Source organism: Hemibagrus wyckioides, linkage group LG27 (assembly GCF_019097595.1).
Source record: "Hemibagrus wyckioides isolate EC202008001 linkage group LG27, SWU_Hwy_1.0, whole genome shotgun sequence".
Taxonomy (NCBI): Eukaryota; Metazoa; Chordata; class Actinopteri; order Siluriformes; family Bagridae; genus Hemibagrus; species Hemibagrus wyckioides.
In genome coordinates, this window is record NC_080736.1 from 7,773,882 (window position 1) to 7,799,409 (window position 25,528).

General features: G+C 40.4%; 1 protein-coding gene across 2 annotated transcripts in view; it reads right to left on the bottom strand.

The window, feature by feature from the left end:
• The window catches only part of uacab (uveal autoantigen with coiled-coil domains and ankyrin repeats b), a 51,458-nt gene that overhangs the window by 21,277 nt on the left and 4,653 nt on the right, over positions 1-25,528 (bottom strand). Inside the window, exons 1-2 of one of the 2 annotated variants that reach the window (XM_058381732.1) lie at positions 4,067-4,565; positions 3,338-3,468 (exon numbers count right to left, since the gene is read on the bottom strand). In XM_058381732.1, coding sequence (XP_058237715.1) covers positions 3,338-3,468; positions 4,067-4,102 — 167 coding nt within the window. In that variant the 5' untranslated portion in view covers positions 4,103-4,565. Of the gene's footprint in view, positions 1-3,337; positions 3,469-4,066; positions 4,566-25,528 lie in introns of those variants that run through there. The other variant, XM_058381731.1, reaches the window with a different exon arrangement.

The following is a 25,528-nucleotide window of genomic DNA, read 5'->3' on the forward strand; positions in this document are numbered from 1 at the left end:
TGCTAGCAGAAGAGCAGGAGGTTATGGAATTGCTGGGAGATGTTTAACAGGCAAGTTGAGCCTTCTTGTCCTGACTGACTAGTTGATGGTTGACTTCCATTTACAGTGAGTGTTTTTTTTTTCCCTGAGGTATTATATTGCTGAAATGTGAGGAGAACATCAGCAACCATTACATCACTTCCTTGTTCGATATCATGCACCTCACCTTTAACAGGACACTAGATTTAGACTCACAACTCTGATTACCGTGACATAAATGCATGGCACATTATGTACAGCAAGGTGAAGGTTGAGAAGCCATTAAAGCATCCCAATTATGTCCACAGCAGCTCATTGTTATAGCATACTGTTCATACTCAAGCCGTCACAGCAGTCAACACCATCCTCGGAGTGCTGAGCAGGATCAAGCCGGACATGAGGCATTTCTGTTCGAGGGCTCAGAGGTGTGGGAAGTCACACACACTGCCACGTTACTTCGGGAACTGTTATTAAAAGCTGTGTTGTGAAGAACTCTGGGCATGCCACGGCCTTGACCTGCAGGTCTGAACGCAAAAGCCGCAGATAAGTGTAAGGATTCCAGCCAAGTGTAACATGAAACCCCAGTGACATGCTGTCTGCTGCCTGGCTTACGGTTACATCATGTTATTCAGAGGTTATTGTTGTCGCATAATGGAGGGGAATGATTTTCTGGGTATAGTTACAAGTCAGGAGGGCGTCACGTGGTCCGCTAACGTGATGAGGTCGTTGAACATAATCCATAATGCTCAGGAAAGTCACCATGCCTTAGATATTCTACTGCAAAATATATACAACTGTGGGAACTGCTCGGATCACAGCACTGAATTACTTACACCACAGAAGGACAGCTGCTCTGCATCTTGACCAAAAGAACAGAGGGTGTCTTACTTCAATTATCCAGCACAACACCTGCATTTGATTTCTTTAAACAAAAACAAAAAAGTATAACACTACAACAAATGCACTCAATCTCCAAGACCTCCCAGCTTTCTAATAAAAATCTCAAAAAGACGAGCGTCAGCAAGCCCTTCAGTGTGGCCAGAAAAGCGCTATGACCTGCTGCAATGCAGGACCTCCTACATTAATTCACTGTTAGAGCTGCCACGTTGTTGACAGGCAAAGAGACAAGAGGGCTGTTCAGAACCCAGACATGTCATTCTAGCTTGGCTCCAGCTCCTTCCATGCCTCCGCTGGATACGTGACATTTTTAGAGACACTGAAATGACGTATGTCTGTGGGACATGGTGGCACTTAAGAGACCCCCCAAATGCAAGAACATGACACTGTGAACATGCACATTACAGCAGCAGATAGTCGTCAGTCAGAACATACTAGATCATTAACCTTTACACAGAGAGTAAAACCCAGAGAAACAGAAAGGAAGTCCGTGCACATGGTTAAAGCTACATCTAAAATGTTAAGTTTGTGTGATACGTTACCTCAATAAGTGAACATTTTCTGATTTCAGAAGATGACTCACTGATGCTGATTCTCAATAGAGCTGAAGCCAGGAAGTTATTGCCAGTTAGTGGGCAATAAGTAAAACTAAAGGGCCATTTTAGCTAAGCAAAGTGTTTTATTTCTAATTCACAAACATACTTGAGGGTAATGTTTATGTTCATCCTGGGTTTGTCTTGTTGTTATAGTCACTTTGCCTGTACACTGTCCATATTAAAAACTAAACGATTATATGTTTGCTCTCTAAATCATTAGCTAGCTTATTCGCAGCTTTCCCAGTTACCTAGCAACACAATTCTCACAATTTCAACTACTTGAATGAAAGGCAATTTTGAAAGCATTTTAAGATATGCATGTGAACGAACAACTACGTTGTTTTTTATATAAACGCGTCACGAAAATAACCAGCAGCAACGTACGAATGTTGTGATTTTGGTATAATAAGTTACTAAAATTCGCCTACGAGTAAAACAGCAGGGAAATGTGGGACAGTTGGGTTTCTGTTTCCAGTTGGTTAATCCTGGATTAGCAACAGTAATCACATTCTCTACAGATGTGCACCTCACCACATACTCTCTCTCTCCGTTTCTCTACTAAGGGGCATCAAAACACATTTTTATTAAAGAAAAACACTGCGCGTATAATCCGCTCTAAAATTGTGACCCGCAACTGCAGCTGGACTACAGCGCACCCTCCCTGTGGTCTCCACAGCCGCTGCGTCCATCATATTCTGACTACAAGCTGAAACAACACAGACATGAAATCAGTGTGTGGCCATTCTATATATGAGCAGTGGAATCCTTTACATCTAAAAAGCCCCAAAAACATCTGACCTTGCATGCTCTCGGAGCACTTGACCTCCCACAGAACAGGAAGGTGTCGGTGCTCCTCCAGGGGCAGGCTGCTGCTGACGAGCGTGCTTCATATATCAGTCAGTGTTTGTTACCTCCAGCTCCGTTACGCTGCCTCGCCACCCTGGCGACTGGGCAGTGCTGAATGCACTTGATTTAGGCCTGAGAAATTCCAGAGCCTTATTACAACTCCAGGCCCCTTCTCTACACCGGGTCACAGGAAGAATCTCACACACAGATAGAAATACTCCAGGGGTGGAAACATCTTATGGTTATGATTGCAAAGCAAAACAAAGCTGGCATTAAAATAAGCTTAACGCTGGAACCCTCTATCCTAGTTTTACTGCCATAGGGATTCAAAGAGGAATAAAACCAGTATTAAAGAGCGTTAAACCATAATAAAAAGCAGCCCGTTAGTCACTCCTTACTAAAAAGCCTATAAAAGCAAGTATTTTCCTTTTGCATCTAAGATTTGTTTTATAACCCATGTGTCTCTGCTGGTTTTACTTTGCTGTCTACATGTTTCTGGTCCAGTGGCCCTGTTCCACAGCAACAATTCTAGACAGATTTGTATCCTCTGGTTTGCACAGAAAGCCTCAGCCCAGATTAGACCCAAACACAGGGCAGTGAGGATTCTGTAAATACCAGTCATTTTGAATAGATTATAATTACTTCCATACGCCGCTGCAATAAACACACACCACACTCAGTTTGGATTCGGCCCTCTAAACATAACTTTTCAGGAGGATGGGAGTTTATTGGCTTTGCTCTTTCAAGTAAAAGAGCAATGCTTTACATTTATGATTCATGGGAGAGCCAGGAACATGATAGTTTATTAGGATAATGCAATAAGACAGACACAGGGCTGGAGATTCAAATCTTCCCTGAGACCATTATTAACCTTTGACACCAGAACAGAACCGATTACTAAAAGCCGTCTGTTTGACTATGTCAAAATGGCTAATCGTGTATGTGTGTGTGTGTGTGTGCGTGTGTGTATGTGTACTTACGCAGAGCGGCCCTCCACGTCTAGTTTGGTGGGGATGATGCCTTTCTTACTGAGGACAGCTGACACCTTGTCCACCTCTCCTTTTTCCACAGCCTTCATCAGCCTGTCATCATACTTATTCCAGTCGGTGTTCTGCAAAACAGGAAGAAGTTCGAAACGTTTAATTCAGCGTAATGCTTTTAAATAAAACAGCTAAAAAAAAGTCTTCGGTGCATTAGAGACTGTCAGTAAGGCTCGAATTGTTAGGTGAGTGAAATGATTGGTGCTCTTTGTGAATAGCTGTCAAAAAAGAGGAAATCTGCGAACTGAGGAATGGAGCTATACCAGTTCTTTAATACTGTTTTTTTTTTTTTCCGCCTCGGAAAACATTCGCATTTTAAAGGCATTAGGAGACAAAAAAACAATTGCCAAATTTAATTGAGCGCAAGAATGAGATTGGACAACAAGTTAAAACAAGACCTGAAATCCAGAGGATCAAAATATAACACTGCATTCTCCAGAAACATTCCAGGATTCCTAGCTGCTGTGGAGAAAGTCATAAGTCACTCTTGCTTAGTAGGTCAGTCCAAAAACCACACACAAATACGCAAGCATGTGCACACACACACACACACACACACACACACACACACAAAAGTTTCCCAGTAAAGTTTCAAACTACTATAAGCAAGCTCTATATCAAACATTTTGTTCCAAGAGTAAAACCTTCTTGCATCCATCTGATACCTACAAAGTACAGGGAGGTGCACTTCAGCCATCGACTCATGGTGCCGGTGATGCTGGTCCTTTATGCCGCTGCTCAGTAGATAGAGATATAAAAACAAATGACCAAAGTTGCCCCCCCACCACTCTGCCCTGTCAAAGGGAAAATACACTCTACCAGCGAGTGTGCGAGTTTTGTCCTGTTTAATCGAGTCCTGTGCTCCAGCAGGCTGCCTGCGCCTCACCAAGACCTAAGATTCCTCGGCCGATTCTGCTCGCTCCTCCCCGAGCCTCAGACTCTCCCTGTGCTCTCATCACGTCCTCACATACACACAAACACACTCGCACACGCCTGTGCACGGAGCTGCTGCAAAGCAGGGGCCAGCCCTGGGACAGCAGCTCCTCCTCTGAGCACAACTCCCTCTCCTTCTGTCCCGTTCTGTTGCTTTTTCAGGCTGAATTCAGGTCGTCCTGTTGTTCCCTGTAGATGCAGTCTCTTCTTCCTGAGTGCACTGTCTTTCCCTCTGCACTAAATGACAAGGTCGTGCAGCTCTTGGTGGTAAATATGTGATCTCTTCAGGGTCGAAAATATCCTGGTAAACATTGTGCAGATGGGTCTTCTGACTGGTTACCTTTTTTTTGCCACCCCCCAAACCTTTCTCCAATGACTGATTGGGGAACAGGCGCTAAGAATAACCTATCCTGACATGCTCGGCCCATGAGTAACCGCAACGGTGGCAGAGAGTCAAGACGGAGGCCAGCCAAGCAGGAGGAAGCCCACAGACAAACACACACACACACACACACACAGCTAGAAATATTAACCTATGACAGATTACAAGTTTGGATCTAAACCACTCTATTGGATGATGGGCCGAAGCGAGTGGTCTACATCTCTCGCGAACCTTCTCTTCTCATGCTCCGAGTGACGGCAGAGCTGCTGATCCAGACGCACAGTAGCAGGATTAGGTGTCGGCCTTTTTACAATCGGCTGTCTGGGAATCTGCAAAGCCCTCTCATCTCCATCTCTCTCTGCACCTTCATGGTAAACACGGCATATAAAATCTATTTCAAACACGAAGACGTCACCCTTCAAATTGGGAGCCGGTGAAAAACACTGTGAGTGCCATGAGAAGGGGGGGGGGGTGTCAGGGGTGCGATTAATTTACACACTGCATCAGTGGAGGGGGGCGTTGTGTTACACACACCCCCTTCCGAGTCGGAGTGGAGCCGACTGAGTGGCAGTAATCTGCAGAAAACATGTGAGAATCTCTTCACACGCTGAACGATCCATATGAGGGGGTCAGTGGTAAGGGGGAGGGAGGGGAGAGGGGCCACTTTCTAACCTGCTCTGCAACATGGAGACAAAGGAACAGAAATGGACACATGCATATATCTGCTCACATAAATACACACATGCATGTATGTGCGTGGGTCGGTGTATGTATTTTTGTTTGGTCTTGCTGAAAGGACAATGAATGATGGCTTAGAGGTGTTTACAGCCTATTCACTCAGTGCCACTTTAAATGTGTGACAGACAACCGTATTAATCCACTAGACAAGAGGGACGATATCCCAGCGGTCGTGGAATAGCAACTTAAAAAAAGTAAACATTTTTATTTATTCAGGAACATGCAGATTAATTGCCAAAAACATGCTCTTTCATAGACAAGTACAAACAAACTGCACTCAAGCATGAGCACTTGAGGTTACAAGAACATTAAAATAAAACGGAACAATGTGCGCTTAAAAGGACATTCTTTCACACAACAGACATTCAGTTTTAAAATAGAGAAAGGGCGGGGGAAAATACCAAACACACACACACACACACACACACAGCTATTCACTGTCAATGTGCGGTCTGCTGAAATTAATAGACCCAGTCGACCTTAAAAATCATTATTCCACTGTTATGCCTTCGCTAAATTAGACGTGACCCAGATACTGTATGTTCACTGCGTTAATGATACGCTTAACACTAAACAGGCATCGCAGAGCCATTTTCATTTTAGTACCAGTTATCTCACAAAGATGCCAGAATTTTCCTGCTATTGTTATGTGCAGTCAGAGAGTTTTAAAAAAGGCTCTTTCGGTATTGCTCCTATTCTTAGTGATGTTCAGCATCACCAGCAGCCCACAGCCGGTTTACACAGCAACACAACAGATTTTATTGAGTTTTAACACAAAAATTGCTGACAGCTGTCAAAAGCTTAAACTCCCGTGTGCAGAAACCTGCACTGTACTTTTGCTGAGCGTGTACATTCTCACCACAAAGTGCTGCCCTGCTCTTGTAAACAGCGTCGTTTCATTAGTAGCCAGTAACCTCATGGCGCCTTTTGTCTTGTTTCCAAGCACAGAACAGAAGCAGATACGAAGTTGGATATAATGTTAAGGTAATTAAATACCGTGTTCATGACATGGTTAACAAGATAACATAATTGCTTCCAAAAAATTTTGTTAAACTACTATGTGGCCAAAAGTATGTGGACACACCTCCTAATGACTGGGTGTTTAGGCGTTTCAGACACATCCACTGACAATAGGTGCATAAAAATCGCACATAGCCAGACAAACATCAGCAGTCGTATGGACTGGTGGTGTCATACGTTAGTTCATGAATTTTTGCCCTTCTTGATATGGCCCAGTCAAAAAAAAAAAAAAAAAAAGCAAAAAAGCCTTTCCCAGGACACACACTCACAGACATGTGGTCTTTGGACTGGGAGGAAGCTGAAGTACCTGGAGGGAACCCTTAAAGTAATCAGAAGAACATGCAAACTCCATGCACACAGGGCAAATGCGGGACCCAAACCTCAAACCCTGGAGGTGCGAGGCAAAAAATTCGAACTACTGAAAAAGCAAAAGTAAACAAATTATAACAAAAAAAGGTAGAGCTGTTGATATAGTGGAGCCTGCTGTAAATGTATTTATGAAAAGGTAGAGGTGTTGATATAGTGGAGCCTGCTGTAAATGTATTTATGAAAAGGTAGAGCTGTTGATATAGTGGAGCCTGCTGTAAATGTATTTATGAAAGGAGTTTCCAGACTTAGTGCTGTAAATGAGAGTATTTAAGCCACTCGAGGCTTTCCAGCATTGTCCATTTGCTTCATTTTTTAGCTTCACTTCAACAGAGAGGAAAAAGAGAGGATGCTGCGGGATCTACCGTTTCTTCGGGAAACACTGCAGGACTTCAACATATCATGCTGCTTGATATAACTTTGCTGAGCTTAATTTGTTATGTAATGGCTAAATAGGTCTAGGACAGTTATAAACATAATGAGTATAGTCTTAGAGCACAGAAAAAGGACCAACAGATCAGTCAGTATACTGAGGATCCAGCAGCACATGGGATGGGTTTCTAAAAACTAAAAACTTTCAGATACATACAGCATTTTAGACACATGAACAATGAAGCAAAAAATAGACCTAGAAGCCATTTCATTATAAAAAACCTTCAAACCATACAAAAACACTGAAGCACGGGCTAGCTCAAGAGTTATTGGTTAATGCAAATCCCTTACTTCCTTTTCTTTGTCCATTTCAGAGGTGACTCAGCTCTTCACAGAGGAGCGCACAGACAAGAGGATAAGTGAGTGTACACGTTTAGACAACATGGATGACAAGTAAGGACAAGCTGAGTATAACAGAGTATTAATGAGCATGCACCTTTGGGGTTACTGCCAGTTGAACATGCACTAACACAAGAGTGAAGGTGGCAGCTGAGCCGACATACACGATCAGCAACATAACCATTTAACATACACTTATCAGTCAAAACATTAAAACCACTAAGAGGCGACACGAATAAGATCGACAGGTGCCACTGAAACAAGATCATCAAAGAGCATTCATTCGGCAGCAAGTAAACAGTCGGGTGGAGGCTAGAAAAATGGGCAAGTGTAAGGAATGTGACTTCGACAAGGGCCTAATTGTGACGTCTAGATGTCACAGCTTCTTCAATACAGCCGTTATTGTTGGGAGCTCCCAGTATACAGTGGTAAGAACCTGCCAAAATTGATCCAAGGAAGGACAAGCAGTGAACCAGTGGGCACTAAGGGCTCAGTGAGAGAGGAACAAAAGCTGGTCTGATCCCACATGATACTACTGTTTATCAGACAGTATTTAAATCAATGTCAAGCATGCAACAATGTGTTACATAGCTAGGGTGTAAATGTGTCATATTTCTGTTTATATACAAAACCACTCACACAAAGCTATGAATGATGAGAGCAGTAACAAGTGAGGTTATCTCAGATGCAGATCTGACTGACTGGTTTATAAATACGAGCTACTATTTCACTGCAGTCTATGAACAAGCAGTTAGAGATTACTCTCTGAAAGCCACAAGACTTTTGGAGTGGGAATTCTGACCATTCATACCAGAAGCAGTGAGAGATGTGTTGCTTCCTGTGTGAATGACCGAAACGGAAATATTTGTGAGGTCAGTAGGGCTTTTTACATTGTCATGGTGGATGTTTAGTGTCCATCTCGGTGCTGACTGCATTTCCATTTATTACTTCTTTTAAAACTTGAGCACTGATTCTCATCAGTTTTTTGTCAGGTTTAAACACAAGTCTCTAAACATTTTCGCAACCCCATCCCTATGGACTGAAATCATACTACAGCAGTCTCAGTGCAGGAGACCACAGACCACACTGAAAGCCCTTGTGTTGTGTAATCCTCCACACCGCTACCTCTGCTGTCACACCTTCTTATAAAGATTTTGTAACCCATTTTTCCCCACCAGTTCTGCATTTTTCTGAAACTTCAGTCTGAAAAACGTTATAATACATCATCAGATTTTATGCTACTTTTGCTCATTAGTGCCAGATATTGAGCTAATCAGATCCAAATTTCTAAAATGTGCTCCAGTCAGTACTTGGTTGATAGTTCTAGTTAGAAGGTGCTGAAATTAAAGTATAGCATGTGGAAGAACCCAGACTGCCCCTTGTCTTAACTACTCTCCACATTACAGCATTCTTTTACAGCATGTACCCTGAAACATTTCCAGACAAGCCCTACAGGTGGTGGGGTCTAAGATCAGTTGTTTCCTTTGGCACAGCCCATAGACTTGCCTTGAGAATGTACAGTGACAGCCTTGAATTGCACATCATGATTATGAGATGTTGTCTGAGATCATCTCTCTGCAAGATATCACAGCTCTTGTGCCTCGCTGACACACAAGCCTCACCAGCAGTTATAAAACAGGTTCCAACAAGAGCTGATTAGCTTGTGTTTATGTACCATGGTGTTTGTTTCTCCAGATTACTCACCTTTCCTTTCCAACAGGGATGGCTCACAGCTCAGAAAAACACCGGCAGGGAGTCAGACTAGCACAGGAAATGTACAAGCAGTGCAGGGGAGAAGCCCAAACTCCCACCATGGGGGCAATCATATTACCCAAACACAGACAACCAAAAAGCAGCTTTGATAAGATGATCTCTCATGTCCATCTCATCCTGTCCAGAGAAATCCATCACAGGATTTTCCCCATCTAGCTCGTTTAGGCAAATCTTTTAAAATATAAATTAAATAAATGATTGAGGGGAAAAAAGTTAACATAGCCATAGACGACACTTTTTTTAACTGATGAAAAATTAAGGAAAAGGAACATCGAACTTAAAGAAAGCAACAGCATCCTTCAAGATGATGGCAGCCACAATACAGACGCTTACTAAAGAGTGAATATCAAACCTGTGCATTATACTACACTCTTTTCTTTCCAAAACACAGCTGAGTACTTTGTAATCTTTTACTATATCATCTTTAAGGTTTTTTTTTTTTTTAAATATCCGAACATTTGGATTAAGACTAGTTGTAATGTGTGTCCTTGAAACTGTGCACATATACAGAGAGGAAGGCAGATGAAATTCCCATCAAAGTAAATGACACATGGCTGCTTTAAATAAAATGTGGCCTCATTGCATTATATAAACCTGACCCCTTGGATGTTCTATGCTTATGAAAAACCATCTCCAAACTGTTCTCTGTTCATTTGCCCCTGAAGTGAACACAAAATTTTAGCAAATAGAGCTAAGAGAGAATGAAATATCCAGGTCGCCACTCCAGGGACAGAGAAGCTAAACTAAATAACTAAATATATACGGCATACAGCTTTAATTAAACACTTTCCTTTCGAATAACATACGATTAAATGCCGGTCAGTATACATCACCGCTTTATATTGAAATATACATGAGACACACCAGTTCTGTCACTTATCAGTAACTTGTGTGATTACATTCTGTTGTACTTGTATATGGTACCAAGTTTTCCTGCACACTCTGGATTTTCATGACAAAATAAAATGCTGCCTGAATAAATGTTTGTTTCCAGCTTGTTAAATGTGCTTAAACACATCATTGACGATTGCTCGTCAGAAAACAAACGTCCAGGTTCTATCCCACTCTAGCTGATTGCTAGATTCCTAACCTGTCTGTAGTGTCAATAGTTGCAGTGAAATAATTGCAGGTTATTTATTAATACACAGCTCTTGATTATGCATCAGTGCTCAAGGCCTAACCTATGATTAGTGACTCTAGCAGTTGAGAGCTAATTCCAGGTTACACTGGGACTATAGACAGATAGCTGAACAGCCTGTCGTTATGCTGCTGGCTAAATGAGTGCTTTAATTAGACCCCGTCTCGAACAGTCTCACCCCCACCCTTAGGTTATGTTTGCTGATGATCTTAGGCAAGTGTGCACCCAGACGCCTGCTTGTTGGTATGTTAAAGAAAGGCTGAGAGTAGCAGCGGTAGGCCCGCGTCGGTATGTAAACTAGCTGTAAAACGACAGCTACAGGCTATACACCCTCTCCAGTAACTGATCTCCATGATTGGCACAATAAATGGAGGTGCACTGCTGCCATGGCAACATGAATACACTTACTATGCATAAGAGGCCTTCAAGTTGCTACCATTATGTAATCATGTACAGTGCTCAGTGCCGGTCCGAGTTCAGCACACGGAGTTGTGGTTGTTTCTGCTCTCCCTCTCACACACACTCCTAATTTTGATAATTAACTAAATGTTAGAAATCAAGTGCATTACTGTCGAATTATAACCTATCATTAAACCCCAAGTGTCAATCAATCAATCAAAAATGATTAAATAATGATTTTCAAGAGCTTCATTAGCTGTTGCCTGATCCAAAACTTTACGAAAACTGGGGCAACAAGTGTCCGGTTACAGGCTCCCTGGATAGTTCCTGTCTGGTTTACTAAAACTCTGCCTTCCCAATAGAGACTCAAATATCCATTAGTGAAGAACTGCCCATTAGTCTCGCTCTTACCCAGCCTCCGTAGGGAGAAACCAAGCTGACCTATTGCCTACTTTTTGGAAACTATGTACACTCTCAGAGCTTTCCAAAGTCTGGCCAGCTGTTCTGTAGCATCTGAATGGTCCGACCTTTGACCCAGGGGCCAGTGTGGTCCCCTGCTCTTTTTCTCCATTTTTGCCAGTTGAGTTATAATAAGATGGGTCAGCTTTCCCAGTCTCAGATGCTGGATTTTTCACTGACCACCCCCAGACCACTAAATGACATGAGTTAAAATAGCAGAAATACGCCACAAAAGCAGGACACTTTACCAAGCCTCACTATTTCATTCACTCATTCCTCTTCAGCAAGCATGAACGTGCACACACACACACACACAACCCTACACTTTTACACCTAGGGCCAATTTAGCATCACTGATACTTTTGCTGACATTTTTGGGAGGTGGGAGGAAACCACAGAACCCTGAGCAACCCCAGAGCAAACCCAGAACAACATAGGAAGAAATACTCTGTAGTTACTCTGTAATTAAGCTCTGGGGACCCTAGAGCTATGAGGCATCTGTGACCAATGCTACCTTTTACATTATAAACCTAAACTCCAGTGAAACAGCACCTGAATTCTAGTAGCACAGCTTTCACAGTACATTTCCTATATCAAAACAAAAATACTACACTTCAAACCTCATCACTGGTTCTTCGAGTTGATTGGGGTTGCTTCCTTCAGCTGCTCTCTGGTCAGGGTCGCAACAGCAGAGCATCCGATTGGCGCATTTTGATTTTGGCACTGGTTTTACACCGGATGCCCTTTCTGACACAACCCTCCCATTTTATCTGGGCTTGGGACTGACACAGAGTTAACACCTCAGTGGCTGGGTCAGTTCCCTGTATGAGAATTAAACCCAGGTCATGTTGGTGAGAGCCCACTACTTCTAAGCTACCACTGCTGGGAACTTAAGCAAGGCCCGTAACCCGGAAACTGCTCCAGGGGCGCTGTATCATTGCAGTTTGGGCCAGTATCAGTAATAGTAAAAGACTTCTTATGTGCCATGCAGAGCACGGCATGCTATACCTCTAATCTCTCACCATTAGAGACTTTTTCAGAGATTGAGATGCAAGAAAGTCTGGACGTATATATCTTACTTTAATCAGCAGAGGAGAGAGGAGTAGAATCAGCAGGAAAGGACAGTAATCAGTACAATCTGTTCCGACAAAGTCCACTAGTGAGTGTGAACAGGAAAGAACACTCTCTCCCCACTGAGAGCTCGAAACGTAATGAGATTCTGGCTTTGTTCTTTAAATTCAAAACCTCTTGAGATGAAAGATGTTACAAAGAATAACCCACCCTGGGACTTATCACAAAGGAACTCTGTCATGTGTGTGATTAAAAACCGGCAGTTTAGATCAGCCAAAGAAAGGAGAAATCAGTTTCCAAACTGGCCGTGACTGAGAATTTCTGGGATGCCGGGGATGACGCCGAGCGACCTCACATGCTCCTGAGCCTGCTTATTCTGGCATGGAGCTGAAAAGCTAGAGAACAAGAGAACTCACTCACACACATTTCCTGTCTCCGCTCGGCAGCGTGAGAGGGAGAAGTGGAGGACTGATGTGCTTTTGCAGGACACAGACAAAGGAGCAATGACTTACTTACAGTACAGACAGATGCGGGGAAAATTACAGGGAATGACAGGAAGAAGTATACAAAGTGAAAGAAGGGGAAGACAATAGCGACTGAAACACTAGCGAGAGAGAGAGAGAGAGAGAGAGAGTAAAAAATTAAAAAAGTAAAATAAAGTGACTGAACAACAAGTGGGTAAAAAGTGAGACTGGAATAAGAGAAAATGAAAGCAAGATGGACAAAAAAGAAGGAAAAAAAAGACTGGATAAATACAGTGAAAGAAAGAGATAGTGATAGAAAGTGATAATGCTATAGATAGTACAAAAGAACCAAGTTATAAACTTTCTTTATTCTTCTGCAGTAAAGAGCAGACCATGAGGACATGGACCTCTATAACAAAGCCTAGTGCAAAGAACCGGATCAGTGTTGATGCTTATTATTGCACTTCACCATCATTAAGAATGAGTTATAATTGGATTTTTTAACCAAACTGAAAGTGATAAACGTTCGTAATAAGTAAGTAAAGCGATTTAAAACATACGATCGTGAAACCGCCCACAGGAACGCAGGAATGTGCTGCTGATTAAACAATATTTACATGACCAAGGTCACTGTTTCCCAAGAGAAATTCACCACCACAGAGACAGAGTCTTACTCACGACATGCTCTAATGTGCATTTAACACTAGACTAAAGTGGTAAAGAAAAGAGAAAAAAAAAAACACACATGAAAAACAAACTGAGAAGTAGAAACTTTACCATAAAAATAAAGTGCTGGAAGGCAGCCATTTTAAAAATTCAAGCCAAAATTAAATATATTCATCTTTCATGTAATCACAAATATAACTAAACAGCCCTGAGGTATTTTGGTGTTGGATTATTTTATTAGCTTTTCACTGGTGCTCCACGCTTTGCTAACACTGCTAACAGCTTTATGGGGGGAGAAGACCTGGGGGGCAGGTTAGCATTGGGCTAACCTCAAAACAAAGTCATCACACTCACTTTAAACTGTGTAAAAATTATTCAGTATTTTAAACAGAATTATGAAATCAGATAGATAGATAGATAGATAGATAGATAGATAGATAGATAGATAGATAGATAGACAGATAGATAGACAGATAGATAGACAGATATGAAAGGCACTAGCAGCCATCTTTAAACTGAAGTTACGTTCTCCCTCAGCACATAATGGGAGATTTCTCTCAAATTTTAAACATGTGTGTATACACGATATTGCCAAAATCTAAGCATTATTTTGTTTGTCTCCTACATCAAATCAACACGGTTACCTGAGCACATCCTCAGCTTTGTGAAATACTGTAAAATCACCTCAAGTTCAACAGAACGCTGGATCATTCCAACTTCCAGAAGATCAAATTCTCTTCTTTTCTTTTTCTCTCGCGTCAGTAACGTTGGACACTGACTGACGAGAACGCTCCGAGTGAGGACAGCTGTGTTACATCAATAATACAGTGAAATTACAAAATAAAAAAAAATCATGCAGGAATGCCTTTAATGACCTCTAGTTAACAATATTTTGTCAATTCTACATATAAGAAAAATAACATATTTGATACTCTTTTAAAGATGGAATATAGCAATACAAAAATAATGACATTCTAAATAGACAAAATCTGAAATGTATTATTGATTCATTACATTTCCTTAAGTGCTAAATAACACTATTTCTGGAATATATTATTTTTTACAATACAATTCATATCACATTAAAAAGTACTACTTTTAAGGCTAGTTTATGACAGTGAAGACAATACATGTTAAAATACACCAGACACAACCCCAGGTGTAAGATCTGGCTCTAGTCCTGATGACAGAATCAGACAAAGTCAGACATGATAAAACACACAAACCCTGGTCATACTATGATGTTGTGATTCTTCTGTTATTAGTCATGATCATAAGACAAGCGTAGAGCATGTTCAGACTCGTCAGAAGAGCTGAATCTGCCCTCCGTTCCCTGTTTATTTCCTCAGGCGTTTTTTTTTTTTTTTACTCCTTTTTATAACTCGGCTCTGGCTCGTGTTAAAATCCCTCCTGGGATTAAAATCTACGTCCTGCTCTTAGAACGAATGTTTTACCTCGGTTGTCCTCTAGAGGGCAGCAGTAATTCCAACCATGCTTCAGAATTTGTTGTGTTCAATTATTTATTTATTTATTTTTTTTACAGTTTAATAAACAAATAAAATGTCAAATAAAAACTGAAATGTATACCTGACCTCAGGTTTCATTAACCTAAAACTGTGCATTTAAAAAAAAAATAAAAATCTTAACAATTATCTTTCCAAATTCCCCATCACCCACTAAATAAGTTTAATAATTAAAACCTGTATTATTAGGCAGTGAAAAGGGCTTTCACAGAACATACGATGTAAAGAAAACTATTCAGTTAAATCAGCTGTTAAAACACGGTCGAGATCCTCAGGATCAGCAGAATACTGTTATTGAAAGCTATTGTGTGTGTGTGTGTGTATGGGTGTGTGTGTGTGTGTGTGTGTCATCAGCCCAGAGATAAGCTGGAGCCCCACCAGATGACCAGACACTGTAGCAGGAAGCCACACAGGCACTAATCCCTGTCCACTGAATAGACACAAATACACACAACGTTCACAAGAAAGAACAAGCAAGTACACACTTCCATACATTTTCTCCCTCATACACACATCTGAGATGAAAAACTTGCTGAACTGTGGCAAAACCCACACACACACGCACACAAATGTCCATCGTCAAACACACACAATGTAATCACTATAATCCTTACACACCATCTGATAGGAGCTCAAGTTGTTATATATATATATTTACACACACAATGTGTTTCATCATATGAACCAACAGGAACAAAAGAGTATGTATTCACTCTCTTCAGGTCTCTCTGACGGACTCGCAATTTCAAAATCCTCCACAAATAAAGACAGGAAATTGGCTTAGCCAAGCAAGTGCCTTCACCTTCTCTCTCACAAACCAGTCTTGAGTTATTTTGCGTGTTCAGTTTGCTTATTTTGTTTATTTCTTCTTAGCTTTAAGAAATCCTCGATATCTGACGTACAGACTCTGTGTTTAAATATAAATGTCTTTAGCAACAAATTAATTACATGCATGAACATTAATAGCTATTAAAGATCTAATTATTATTATTATTATTATTATATATACTAATTTTTATTTAAATGCAGTAGATGCTGTTATTAGTATTATTATACTGCATATAGAAGAGGGAAATACTAAGAGCTTTTTTATTTCATTATTTTATGTCATTTTGTTTGGATATGAAATGATGTTAATGACACCAAACTAACTAACTAAATAAATAAAATAAAATAAAATAAATAAATAAATAAATAAATAATCACCTTGCCATGTTAGAGAGAAACTGCCAAGTGCACATTTCTGAGGTCTTTCCTATGGTGGAAAACTTCAAGTAACCCCTTTGTACCTCAGCCTGTTGTGTTTATGTTTAATGACCATCATAAAAGCCCCTGTGTTAGTGGTTACTATAGAAACAATCACATATTGATTTGCTTTGCAGCAGGCATTGCTCTCTGAGCTGCTGTTACAGAAAATTAATTGGCCCTCTTCAACCATCTCAACCCAGATATGAGAATTCAGTGGCACCAAGGTACAAAATTAAACAGGAGATCGCATACATCATGTGTGTATGCATGATCAAACATCGCGTCTGTGTTTCAGCTAACATAACACAGCGCTGCCACGGATGGTTTCCAGTTATAAATAGGGGATTAGTGCATTCCCAGATGCACAGGATCAATATGTGGACACACCCACTGACCTACAGTTCTATTAACTATAGAACAATCTACACTTATTGACATTTATCAGAATCAGAATTAGCTTTATTGCCAAATACTGTGGGTCTTACATGTACAAGGAATTTACCTTAGTGTATTGGTGCACAACAGTACAAAATATAAACATAAAAATCAACTGTGTAGAAAATATAGATAAATATATATTGCATAGAAAAGTGAACCACTGCAAACTACGGTCAGTGCAGATGGAAACATTAACTGTATATTAGTGACCAGTGCAAAAACTCACAGTTTAAGGTAGGAAGTTAAGATAAAGGTGCAGGAGCAGTATGGCTGTCCGAGTCAAGTGCGTTAATGTGATGCATATGAACACAACAGAGGGGGTTTGTGTGTTAATGTCTAAGTAGGTGGATGTGGGGTCCTGCATGGTGTTGATGAATCCAGCTGCTGATGGAAAGAAACTGTTTATCATTAACCACAGCTATAACGTTGAGTAATGTGCAATGCAGTACCAATGTTGGTACTGATTGGATATATAGTATTAAATTTAGGAAATGCATGGTAGATTAGTGCAGTGGTCATGTGTCTGTGGCAAAACACCATTGCTGTGCGTTTGAGTCTCAGCTCCGATTCAAACTCTGCATGAGACTGTATAAATGAGTTACTACATCCCTTCTGACATCTCAATCCAACCTGGCCACTTCTTCTGTCCTCTCTCAACAACTGTTGTTTTTCAAACCATTACTGTACGAACTCTAGCTACTGTTGTGTACAAAAATTCCTAGAAATCAACAGTTTCTGAAATACTCAAACAAGTCCAGCAGGCACCGACATCTGCGCCATGGTCACAATCACAAAGATCAGACTTTTTCTTCATTCTTATGCTTGATGTGATCAGTCCCTAAAGCTCTTGCTTGTATCTGCAAGGTTTTATGCATTGTGCTGCTGTCAACGTCAGTGTGTGTTGCAAAACACCAGTGCTGTGGGTTTGAGTCGCAGCTCAGGTTCAAACTCTGCATGAGACTGTATTCAGGGCTTTAGAAATAATGGTGATGTATGTATAAAAACTAATTTTGTTAATTAATTCAATCGACAGTAAACATTTGATTTCAGTAAATTCAACAAGTAAAACAAAAAAAACGATTAAAAGACATGTAAAGTGTTTTTCATACCACTTGAAGTTGAAGTGAAGTGCACCCAAGGAAAGTGGACTTTTTAAATCGAAGTCTTGCGTTAGAACCACTTAAAGTTTTTCTTCGAATCACTTCGTCACCCTGCTTCAACATTACAGACTGCAAACCTCCAATTATTATAACCATTTCACCTGCATGAACCATAGAGAGTGTGAGGAGGATCCAGATGCGCTCTGAATCACAGCTATAAAAGCTCCTCTGAAAATAACACAGACTCGGGTTAAGAGAGGTAGGATGAACCCTGCAGTGAGGCTGCACGAACCATACGGTCGAATGTGCTACATGCTATGACAGCTTCTGTCCAGTCAAATGCCATCATACAATTACTGCCAATTGTCAAGAGGCCCGCTACAGTTAAGCCTGCGGCAATTTCCTGTCACTTTGTTGGTTGCCAGCGTCTGTTCCTCAGGTACGGCTTGTTGCTATGGCTTCCTTGGTCTCACATGGATTGTGCAGTATTTCCACACAAACTATTAAGCTAGCTACTAAATTTATGCAAAATCAAATACATATCTCATGAATAGATGTATCCCACATCTTGAAGGTACAAAAAAAAAAACTGCTAATTTTAAAACCTAAAATGTCCAAATCTGAGCCCATACCGTAGTAGTGTTCTTGTTAAGTCCTTCAGCCTATTATCGCAACAGCAGCACCCTGTGGTGGCTCCATCCTTTCTGTTCCGCACTTCATGCCAGTATTCCCAGGTAATTAAGTGCCTGCAGTGGCTTGTGACCATAGATTTTGGTTTAGTAGGATGACGATAATAACCACTACCAGCAAGAATCCTTTGAGGGAACACAAGGTCATGGCAGCGTATACGCATTTCTGACGCATGGCCATTCATAAACACTCTTCTTTTTCGCCAATCTATAAAATACTTTTTACAGTAGAAATGCTTTCATCACAGACACACTTTCTGCAATGACACGCCGTCTTTGTGGACATTTGTTACGTTTAAATGCAATGATTTGTAATGGTCTCCAACAATGCTTGTTGCAGTTCCCATTCTGACCACTAGGGGTGAGACTATGAGCGAGAGAGTTTCAGTTTCTTGAATATAGTTAAACAAAATGCTGGTGAGATTCATTTTGCTTCTCCGAGGGGTACTGTGATGTTTCTGTTCGTTATTCATTAAGAGCTCTACCTCTTCTTAAACCTAGCTGAAACCTAGCCTTAAAAGTCAAGCTAATCATAGGGAAGTGTTATAGCATGTGTTAACCACAAGGCCCACAGCCTTGATTCATTTGCCTTGCATGAACTTGTAAAAAAAAAAAATACTGAAAATGGCCTGCAGTACATGTAAGTTTAACATTTTCCACACTATTCCACAAGGAATTGGGGCAGTTAAGATAAGGAAAAGACCAGATGCTCTTTAACTGTCTAGGGTGGGTGAGTCTGTGCCCATGGTAGCCTCAGATTATTGTTCTTGGCAAAGAATTGGACCTTGATAAGGTCTTCAACTGTTTGTGTATGTGCTGAGATGCTTTTCTGTTCAATATGGCTGTAGAGTCATTATATGACTTACTATATCCTTCCTGGCACCTCAATCCAACCTGGCCATGTTCTCCGTCTTCTCTCGTCAACAAGGTTTTTCCACCCACAGAACTGTCACTCGATGTTTTTTTGTTTTTCAAACCAGTCCTGTATAAACTCTAGAGACTGTTGTGTACGAAAATTCCTAGAAATCAGCCGTTTCTGAAATACTCACACAAGTCCAGCAGGCACCGACATCCATGCCATGATCAAAATCACAAAGATCAGACTTTTTCTTTTTCTTTTTTTCTTATGCTTGATGTGATCAGTCCCTGAAACGCTTGCCCTGTATCTGCATGATTTTATGCATTGTGCTGCTGTCACACGACTGCCTAAATGTACAAGTGTTCCTAATATAGTGGACAGTGAGTGTATATGTAGAAGCTGCCACTCTTAGGATAGGAAATGTCTTCACATGTTTTTTCTTCAAGCCAGTTGTTGTGACTAAATATCTTTAGAGCACCTTTAGCCAATAAAAATAAATAAATAAATAAATAATTCCATGTGATGTGTTGCCATAACAGGAACCTTATGACAGCCATCACAACAATGACTGATAGCAGCATAGAACAATAATAATAATAATAATAATAATAATAATAATAAACTCGTGTCATGGCAAATGTCATGCGGTGTAATGAAACATGCAGGACAGATGCAGACTACTGACAAATGAAAGAAACCAAGCTACTGAGTCATGGTCATATGAAGGGGTGTGTGTGTGTGTGTGTGTGTGTGTGTGTGTGTTTGTTTCAGTCAGGACATGTGTGGGCAAGCAGAGGAAAATGGCTTTGGAGGCTGAAAAACAGGATTTCTATTGTTACAAGACCCAGCATTCAAAAGGTACTGAAGAAAATGGATTAGAAAGCAAAATACAGTCACGTGAACGTCACTAGCATGTGCTGTATGACACGATAATTACGTCATGAAAATATCGAGTCATCAATCAATAAATAATCAGTAATTAAGTCATCAAAATACGTTTCAAAACAGTAAAGCCACATTTGTGAACAACTATCGTCTTGAATATTGTTGTCTACAAACAAAATTGCCAGGGGAAAAAATGTAAAAGTATACAAATTCCTTTTTACAGTAAAATCAACTGCTTGATACTGCAAGTGTGCTATAAAATGATATTAATCTCAATTACATCGTTATAGCACCTAGTCTTACATTCCACTGGGGCGAAAAGGAACATGCAGCAATATCACTAGTATATTTATAATATTTCACATTCTCTCTCTCTCTCTCTCTCTCTCTCACACACACACACCTGATTCTACAGAGAGTCTGAAGTCATTTTAACATAATACAAAAAGCTGAATGTAGCCTTGCAAGACGAGCCGATACGCGAGGTGCAGCCTGAGCCGATGCTTTGTCCTCGGGTCGGCCCTGTGGGAGGAGGAAGATGGGAAGGTGGGACGGAGTGAGAAAGGGATGGAGGAATGCAGGGATCAGGTTCACAGGACTGAGGAGGAGTGAGGGAGTGAAACTGTGGTATGCAGAGGAACAGATAAAGCTACAGGCCTATTAGAACAGTGGAACATCTGGGAAGCATATCAGAGCATTCCTCTGTCCTGGCGTAGAGCCGCTGTGATCCAGAGAAATGTTTATGTATTCAGAAGCAGAAAAATCTTTTAAATGATTATAATACACTTAATTACAAAAATGAGCTTAATTAATTACAATAATGCACAAACGCGCATGCACACACACTGAACATTATAATCTCCAGTTTAAAAGGAGGGTTAATGTTTTCTAATGAAATATAAATGTCTCTTTTAGATGAATTTATAAAACCCTGAATACAGTATTTCATTCAGACGGGATTTCAGCCAAGTGTTTTTAATCAGAACATGGTCTGAAGAAACTGGCAGGCCAAAGAGCTTTAGTCCACATTAGACATAAATACCATGTTAAAAACATTTTTGGACACCAGTTATGGCCATCAGGACCACCCTTTTCTTTTAAAAAACTTACATTACATCAAATGATATTTCCTCTAAATGGCACCTTACAGACGAAATGCTGGATTTTAAATATCATCTTCAGCAAATATCATCTTGTACAGCCATCCTCTATACTTTCTGATTGCAAATTGCAGGTTTTCTGAGCTGCTAAGGAGCACATTCTTCAGACATGCTAGTCAGGGCTCTCTATATCCAACATCCCACACACACACTCCTACACACAATGCTCAGAGTACATCACCATCTCTGCTGTGCATGTAGACAGACGGCAGAAAACTGTCCTTGAGGAAAACACAATTAACGTAACTGACTCTCTACCAGGGGGGGGTTTAGTCCTGGTTGACCCCGACCCATGATTTTTTTTCTAAGGCTATTACAAATGAGAGAGTGTGTCAATGTAGCATACCAAAGTTTGGAGGTACAACAAACATGAGGCTATCATTCCACCAACAAGTAGGCATTTTGCCATCCAATACAAGGAATATAATCTACACTAAATGACCATCAAAGTTGGAAGCATGCATTGGTTTAGGATGTCTTTGTATACTGTAGCTTTATACTTTCCCTTCACTGGAAATAATAGACCCAAACCAGTTCCAGCATGACAATACCCCTGTGCACAAAGTGTGCTCCATCAAGACATGATTTGCTAAAGTTGAACTGGGAGGCTCTGGGTTGTTGATAGGAAGATCAAGGTTCAAGCCCCAACACTGCCAAGCTGCCAAGAAACATGACATGAAGTTGAACCAATCACATTGGTCCAGAACATCAGGGCTGCACAATTTGGTGATTTTTAAACACAATATAACAATTTAAGAGAGATTTCGAAGGTAGCTCAAATACAAAAATGCATGTCATTTTTTTCTGAAATCGTGTGTTATGCCAGGCAGTAAGTTATGAAGTCAGTCATTTTTTTGTGTTGCGATTGCTACCGCATTAATCGTGCAGCACTACTGAACATGGACGGAGTCAGTGGAAAGGAAATCCCAGCCACTGATTTTAACCGGACCAAGGATCAGATCCCTATGAAGATCACGTCACCATGAAGGGCAAATGTAACCATAACTACAAAATCTGTTGGTCCCATTGTGATGGTCCATTTCAACAGTATATTGTCAATTGCCAATTTGTTAATTTGGTTGGAATTTGGGACGAAACATTCGCATTATGTGGAAAAGGCACAAAAAAAGACATTTAAGTCTAAATAGTCTAATTAATCGTAAGAAAAATGACACTAAACTTATAAACCTGCCCAAATTGTACTGAAAAAATACCAAGAATGTCGGTCACACCCTGTGTTTTATTTTTGTGTTTGCATTACAAATCACAAAAATAAGGCAACCTGAAGCTGGGATCGTGTACTGGTAAACACTTTCAGCTCCTAGTAAAACCAGTTTCAGGTTATCTGGAGCTGCCATAGACAGACTGCACAGTCTGAATCAATACCTCCAATCGCTCATCATAATTTAACAATTTATTAATTATTTAAAGCAAATTTCAAATTTAACAAAATATAAAAATAATCTACAAACATAGAAGACATAATTTTATACATAAGAACACGGCATGAATGAGTTACAAGTTTGTATTTTTGATTGTTTTGAGTCAGTTTAAAGGCTATTTTGGGGAAAAATGTTCCAGAATATTCCGAGGCTGGAGTTCCATCCCTGTTAGCCATGGGAAGAGTTTCACCTCAATCGCACTCCGACTGTTTACAATCTCCAGGCGCTTACTCATGCTAGGATAACCTTCTGACCGCATTAGCAGTTTTCCAGCACTCTGGGGTTTCAGTAGTCAGTGCCAAGCTTTACACAGCGACAGTCTAATACACACACTCGGCCAAGCAGAGAAGCTTTTTCCCTCCAGCAGAACTCTTGAGATATCAGTAATAGACCATTTTCATTTTCTAGGCTACTCAATTTTCTGCCACTGTGACAGATAATGTTTCATGGGGAGCCATTAAACAACCGATACACATATTAAATAAGGGCACAATGCGCACCATCTAATCAGTTACTTTACATTCTTATCACTGCTTGTTAATGCTGGGCACAAGCACTCAAATCATCAAGTACTCATTATTTATCCACTAAATTAATTACGTTAAAATACCTTTCAGTATGTTTTTAGTGCCCGACAAAAATCAAAACCTGGATGAATCTCAGGATAAATAAATCTCTTCCTGACCAGCAGTAATGGAGCAGGGCCAGTCAGTGTCCAGTGTGCTAATCATTTAATTAACTCAATACTTTTTGTAATAGTGAGTTAATGGGTTTAAAATATCAGGCAGTGTCACTAAAAAGCATTTATACCTGCCATGTCCTGAACAAGGATGTCTTTTAAACAGCACAATAAAATAAGCAGCAGGGAAAATGAGAGGTCAAGCTGATTACTTCTGTTATACTTCTGAATATTTAATGTTTACATTGTAATTACAGCAAAACATTCCCATGGTATCCAATGGTATCACTTGATGCAAGCAAACATATCTAAATAAATGCATGAATGCAGACTCCTCGACTAAATTCCTCGCAAGCGTTTTAATCCATGAATAAGTGTCCGAGTTCTCGATTACAAATCGACCCTAAATAGCCATGACTAATTGTCTTTATGAAAGAAATTCACAAGTTATGTACAATTCTCATGGTTTCTGGAGTCCATTAACACACTGTAAACCTCTGCCAGATACAGAACACCCACCAACTCCCAGTGTGAAAACTGAACATTTTTGGCCCATTAAGCCTTAATTCACATTGACAAATATAAAGCAGCTGAAAGTACAATGCTTTCATTTTATTATCCAAAAAAAGGCTCAAACAGCTGGACACAAGCTGCTTTCATGTGTAGAATAACAAGACTAGAATAAATGATTAGAATAAATGCCTCCAATTAGGACACGAAGCACGGAGTGGAGAAAGTAACTATGGCACTTCTTTTTGTTCCAAAGGCAACAGTTATTACTTATATTATACATGCATTTCATTATATATTTTTCAATGTATTCCTTTATTTCTGGCATGTGTGAGGTACAGAGAAGAGAAGTAAAACCCAGTTTACTCAAAACTCAATTACAATTGAAGTCAACAACCGTTTATGAGGCATCTATTTGCATAATTCTTCCATGCGTTCCCCAACGTAAAGCAATTTGCTGGCTTCGTGTGATACTTTTCATTTGCTTGATTCTTGTGATTTGGATTTATAAGTGAGTCGGTTTCTTGGATTTATAAGTGAGTCTGTGTTCTTGCTCACATGCATGTCGCATACAGCATATAATGGAAAGAGGTTCAATTAAAAATGCAGGGGTCGCCACAGCGGATCATTTCATCCCCATGCTTCAATTTGGCACGGGTTTTATGCCGGACGCGACCCACCTATTTTATCTGGGCTTGGGACCAGCACTGGGAGTCAACTCTTCAGTGGCTGGGTTAGCTCCTTGCCCGAGAACCGAACCTGGGCCGAGGCAATAAGAGCATGGGATCCTGCCACTGGACCACCAGGAGACTTCCCGCAATTACAAAATTACTAATGGTGCAAAATACAAGAGACCAAATGTACTGCCTGTATAAAGTGTATGGCATTCATTATAACCAATGTCAGCATGACACCCCAATGTTAGACCTTAGGAGCCTTTCCTTTCTCAACCCAATTTCTTCTGCTTTAGTTCACATAATGTAATGAACAAGTCCAGATTTCACAGCTGGATTAAATTGTAAACCTCATTTAGTCATGATTTATGAGTATGAGATTTGCTCATCCTTGTGTACAGATTTCTCAACACAATTGGCAAAGGCAGGAAAAAAAGACAAGCATTACCTAATGAGGTTTTTTGATCTGCTCCCTAAAAAACATAATTGTGACTCTCAGATATGATGTGAAGTATACCCAGAGTTCAACTGGTCTCAGGGGAGATCTGCTCAGACTCAGAATCGCTAGTGAATCTCCTCATCTGACACTGGAATGCTGAAATATTACACATCGCAAGTGCCAGGCTAGTTTTAAACAGATGTATGAGGCCTGGAGAGGGGTTCAGAGATTATCATATCATAATATGTTCTGTGCTTGCTTGCAGGAGGCTGAATCAGCACTCAGTAAGGCACAAGGAGTAACAC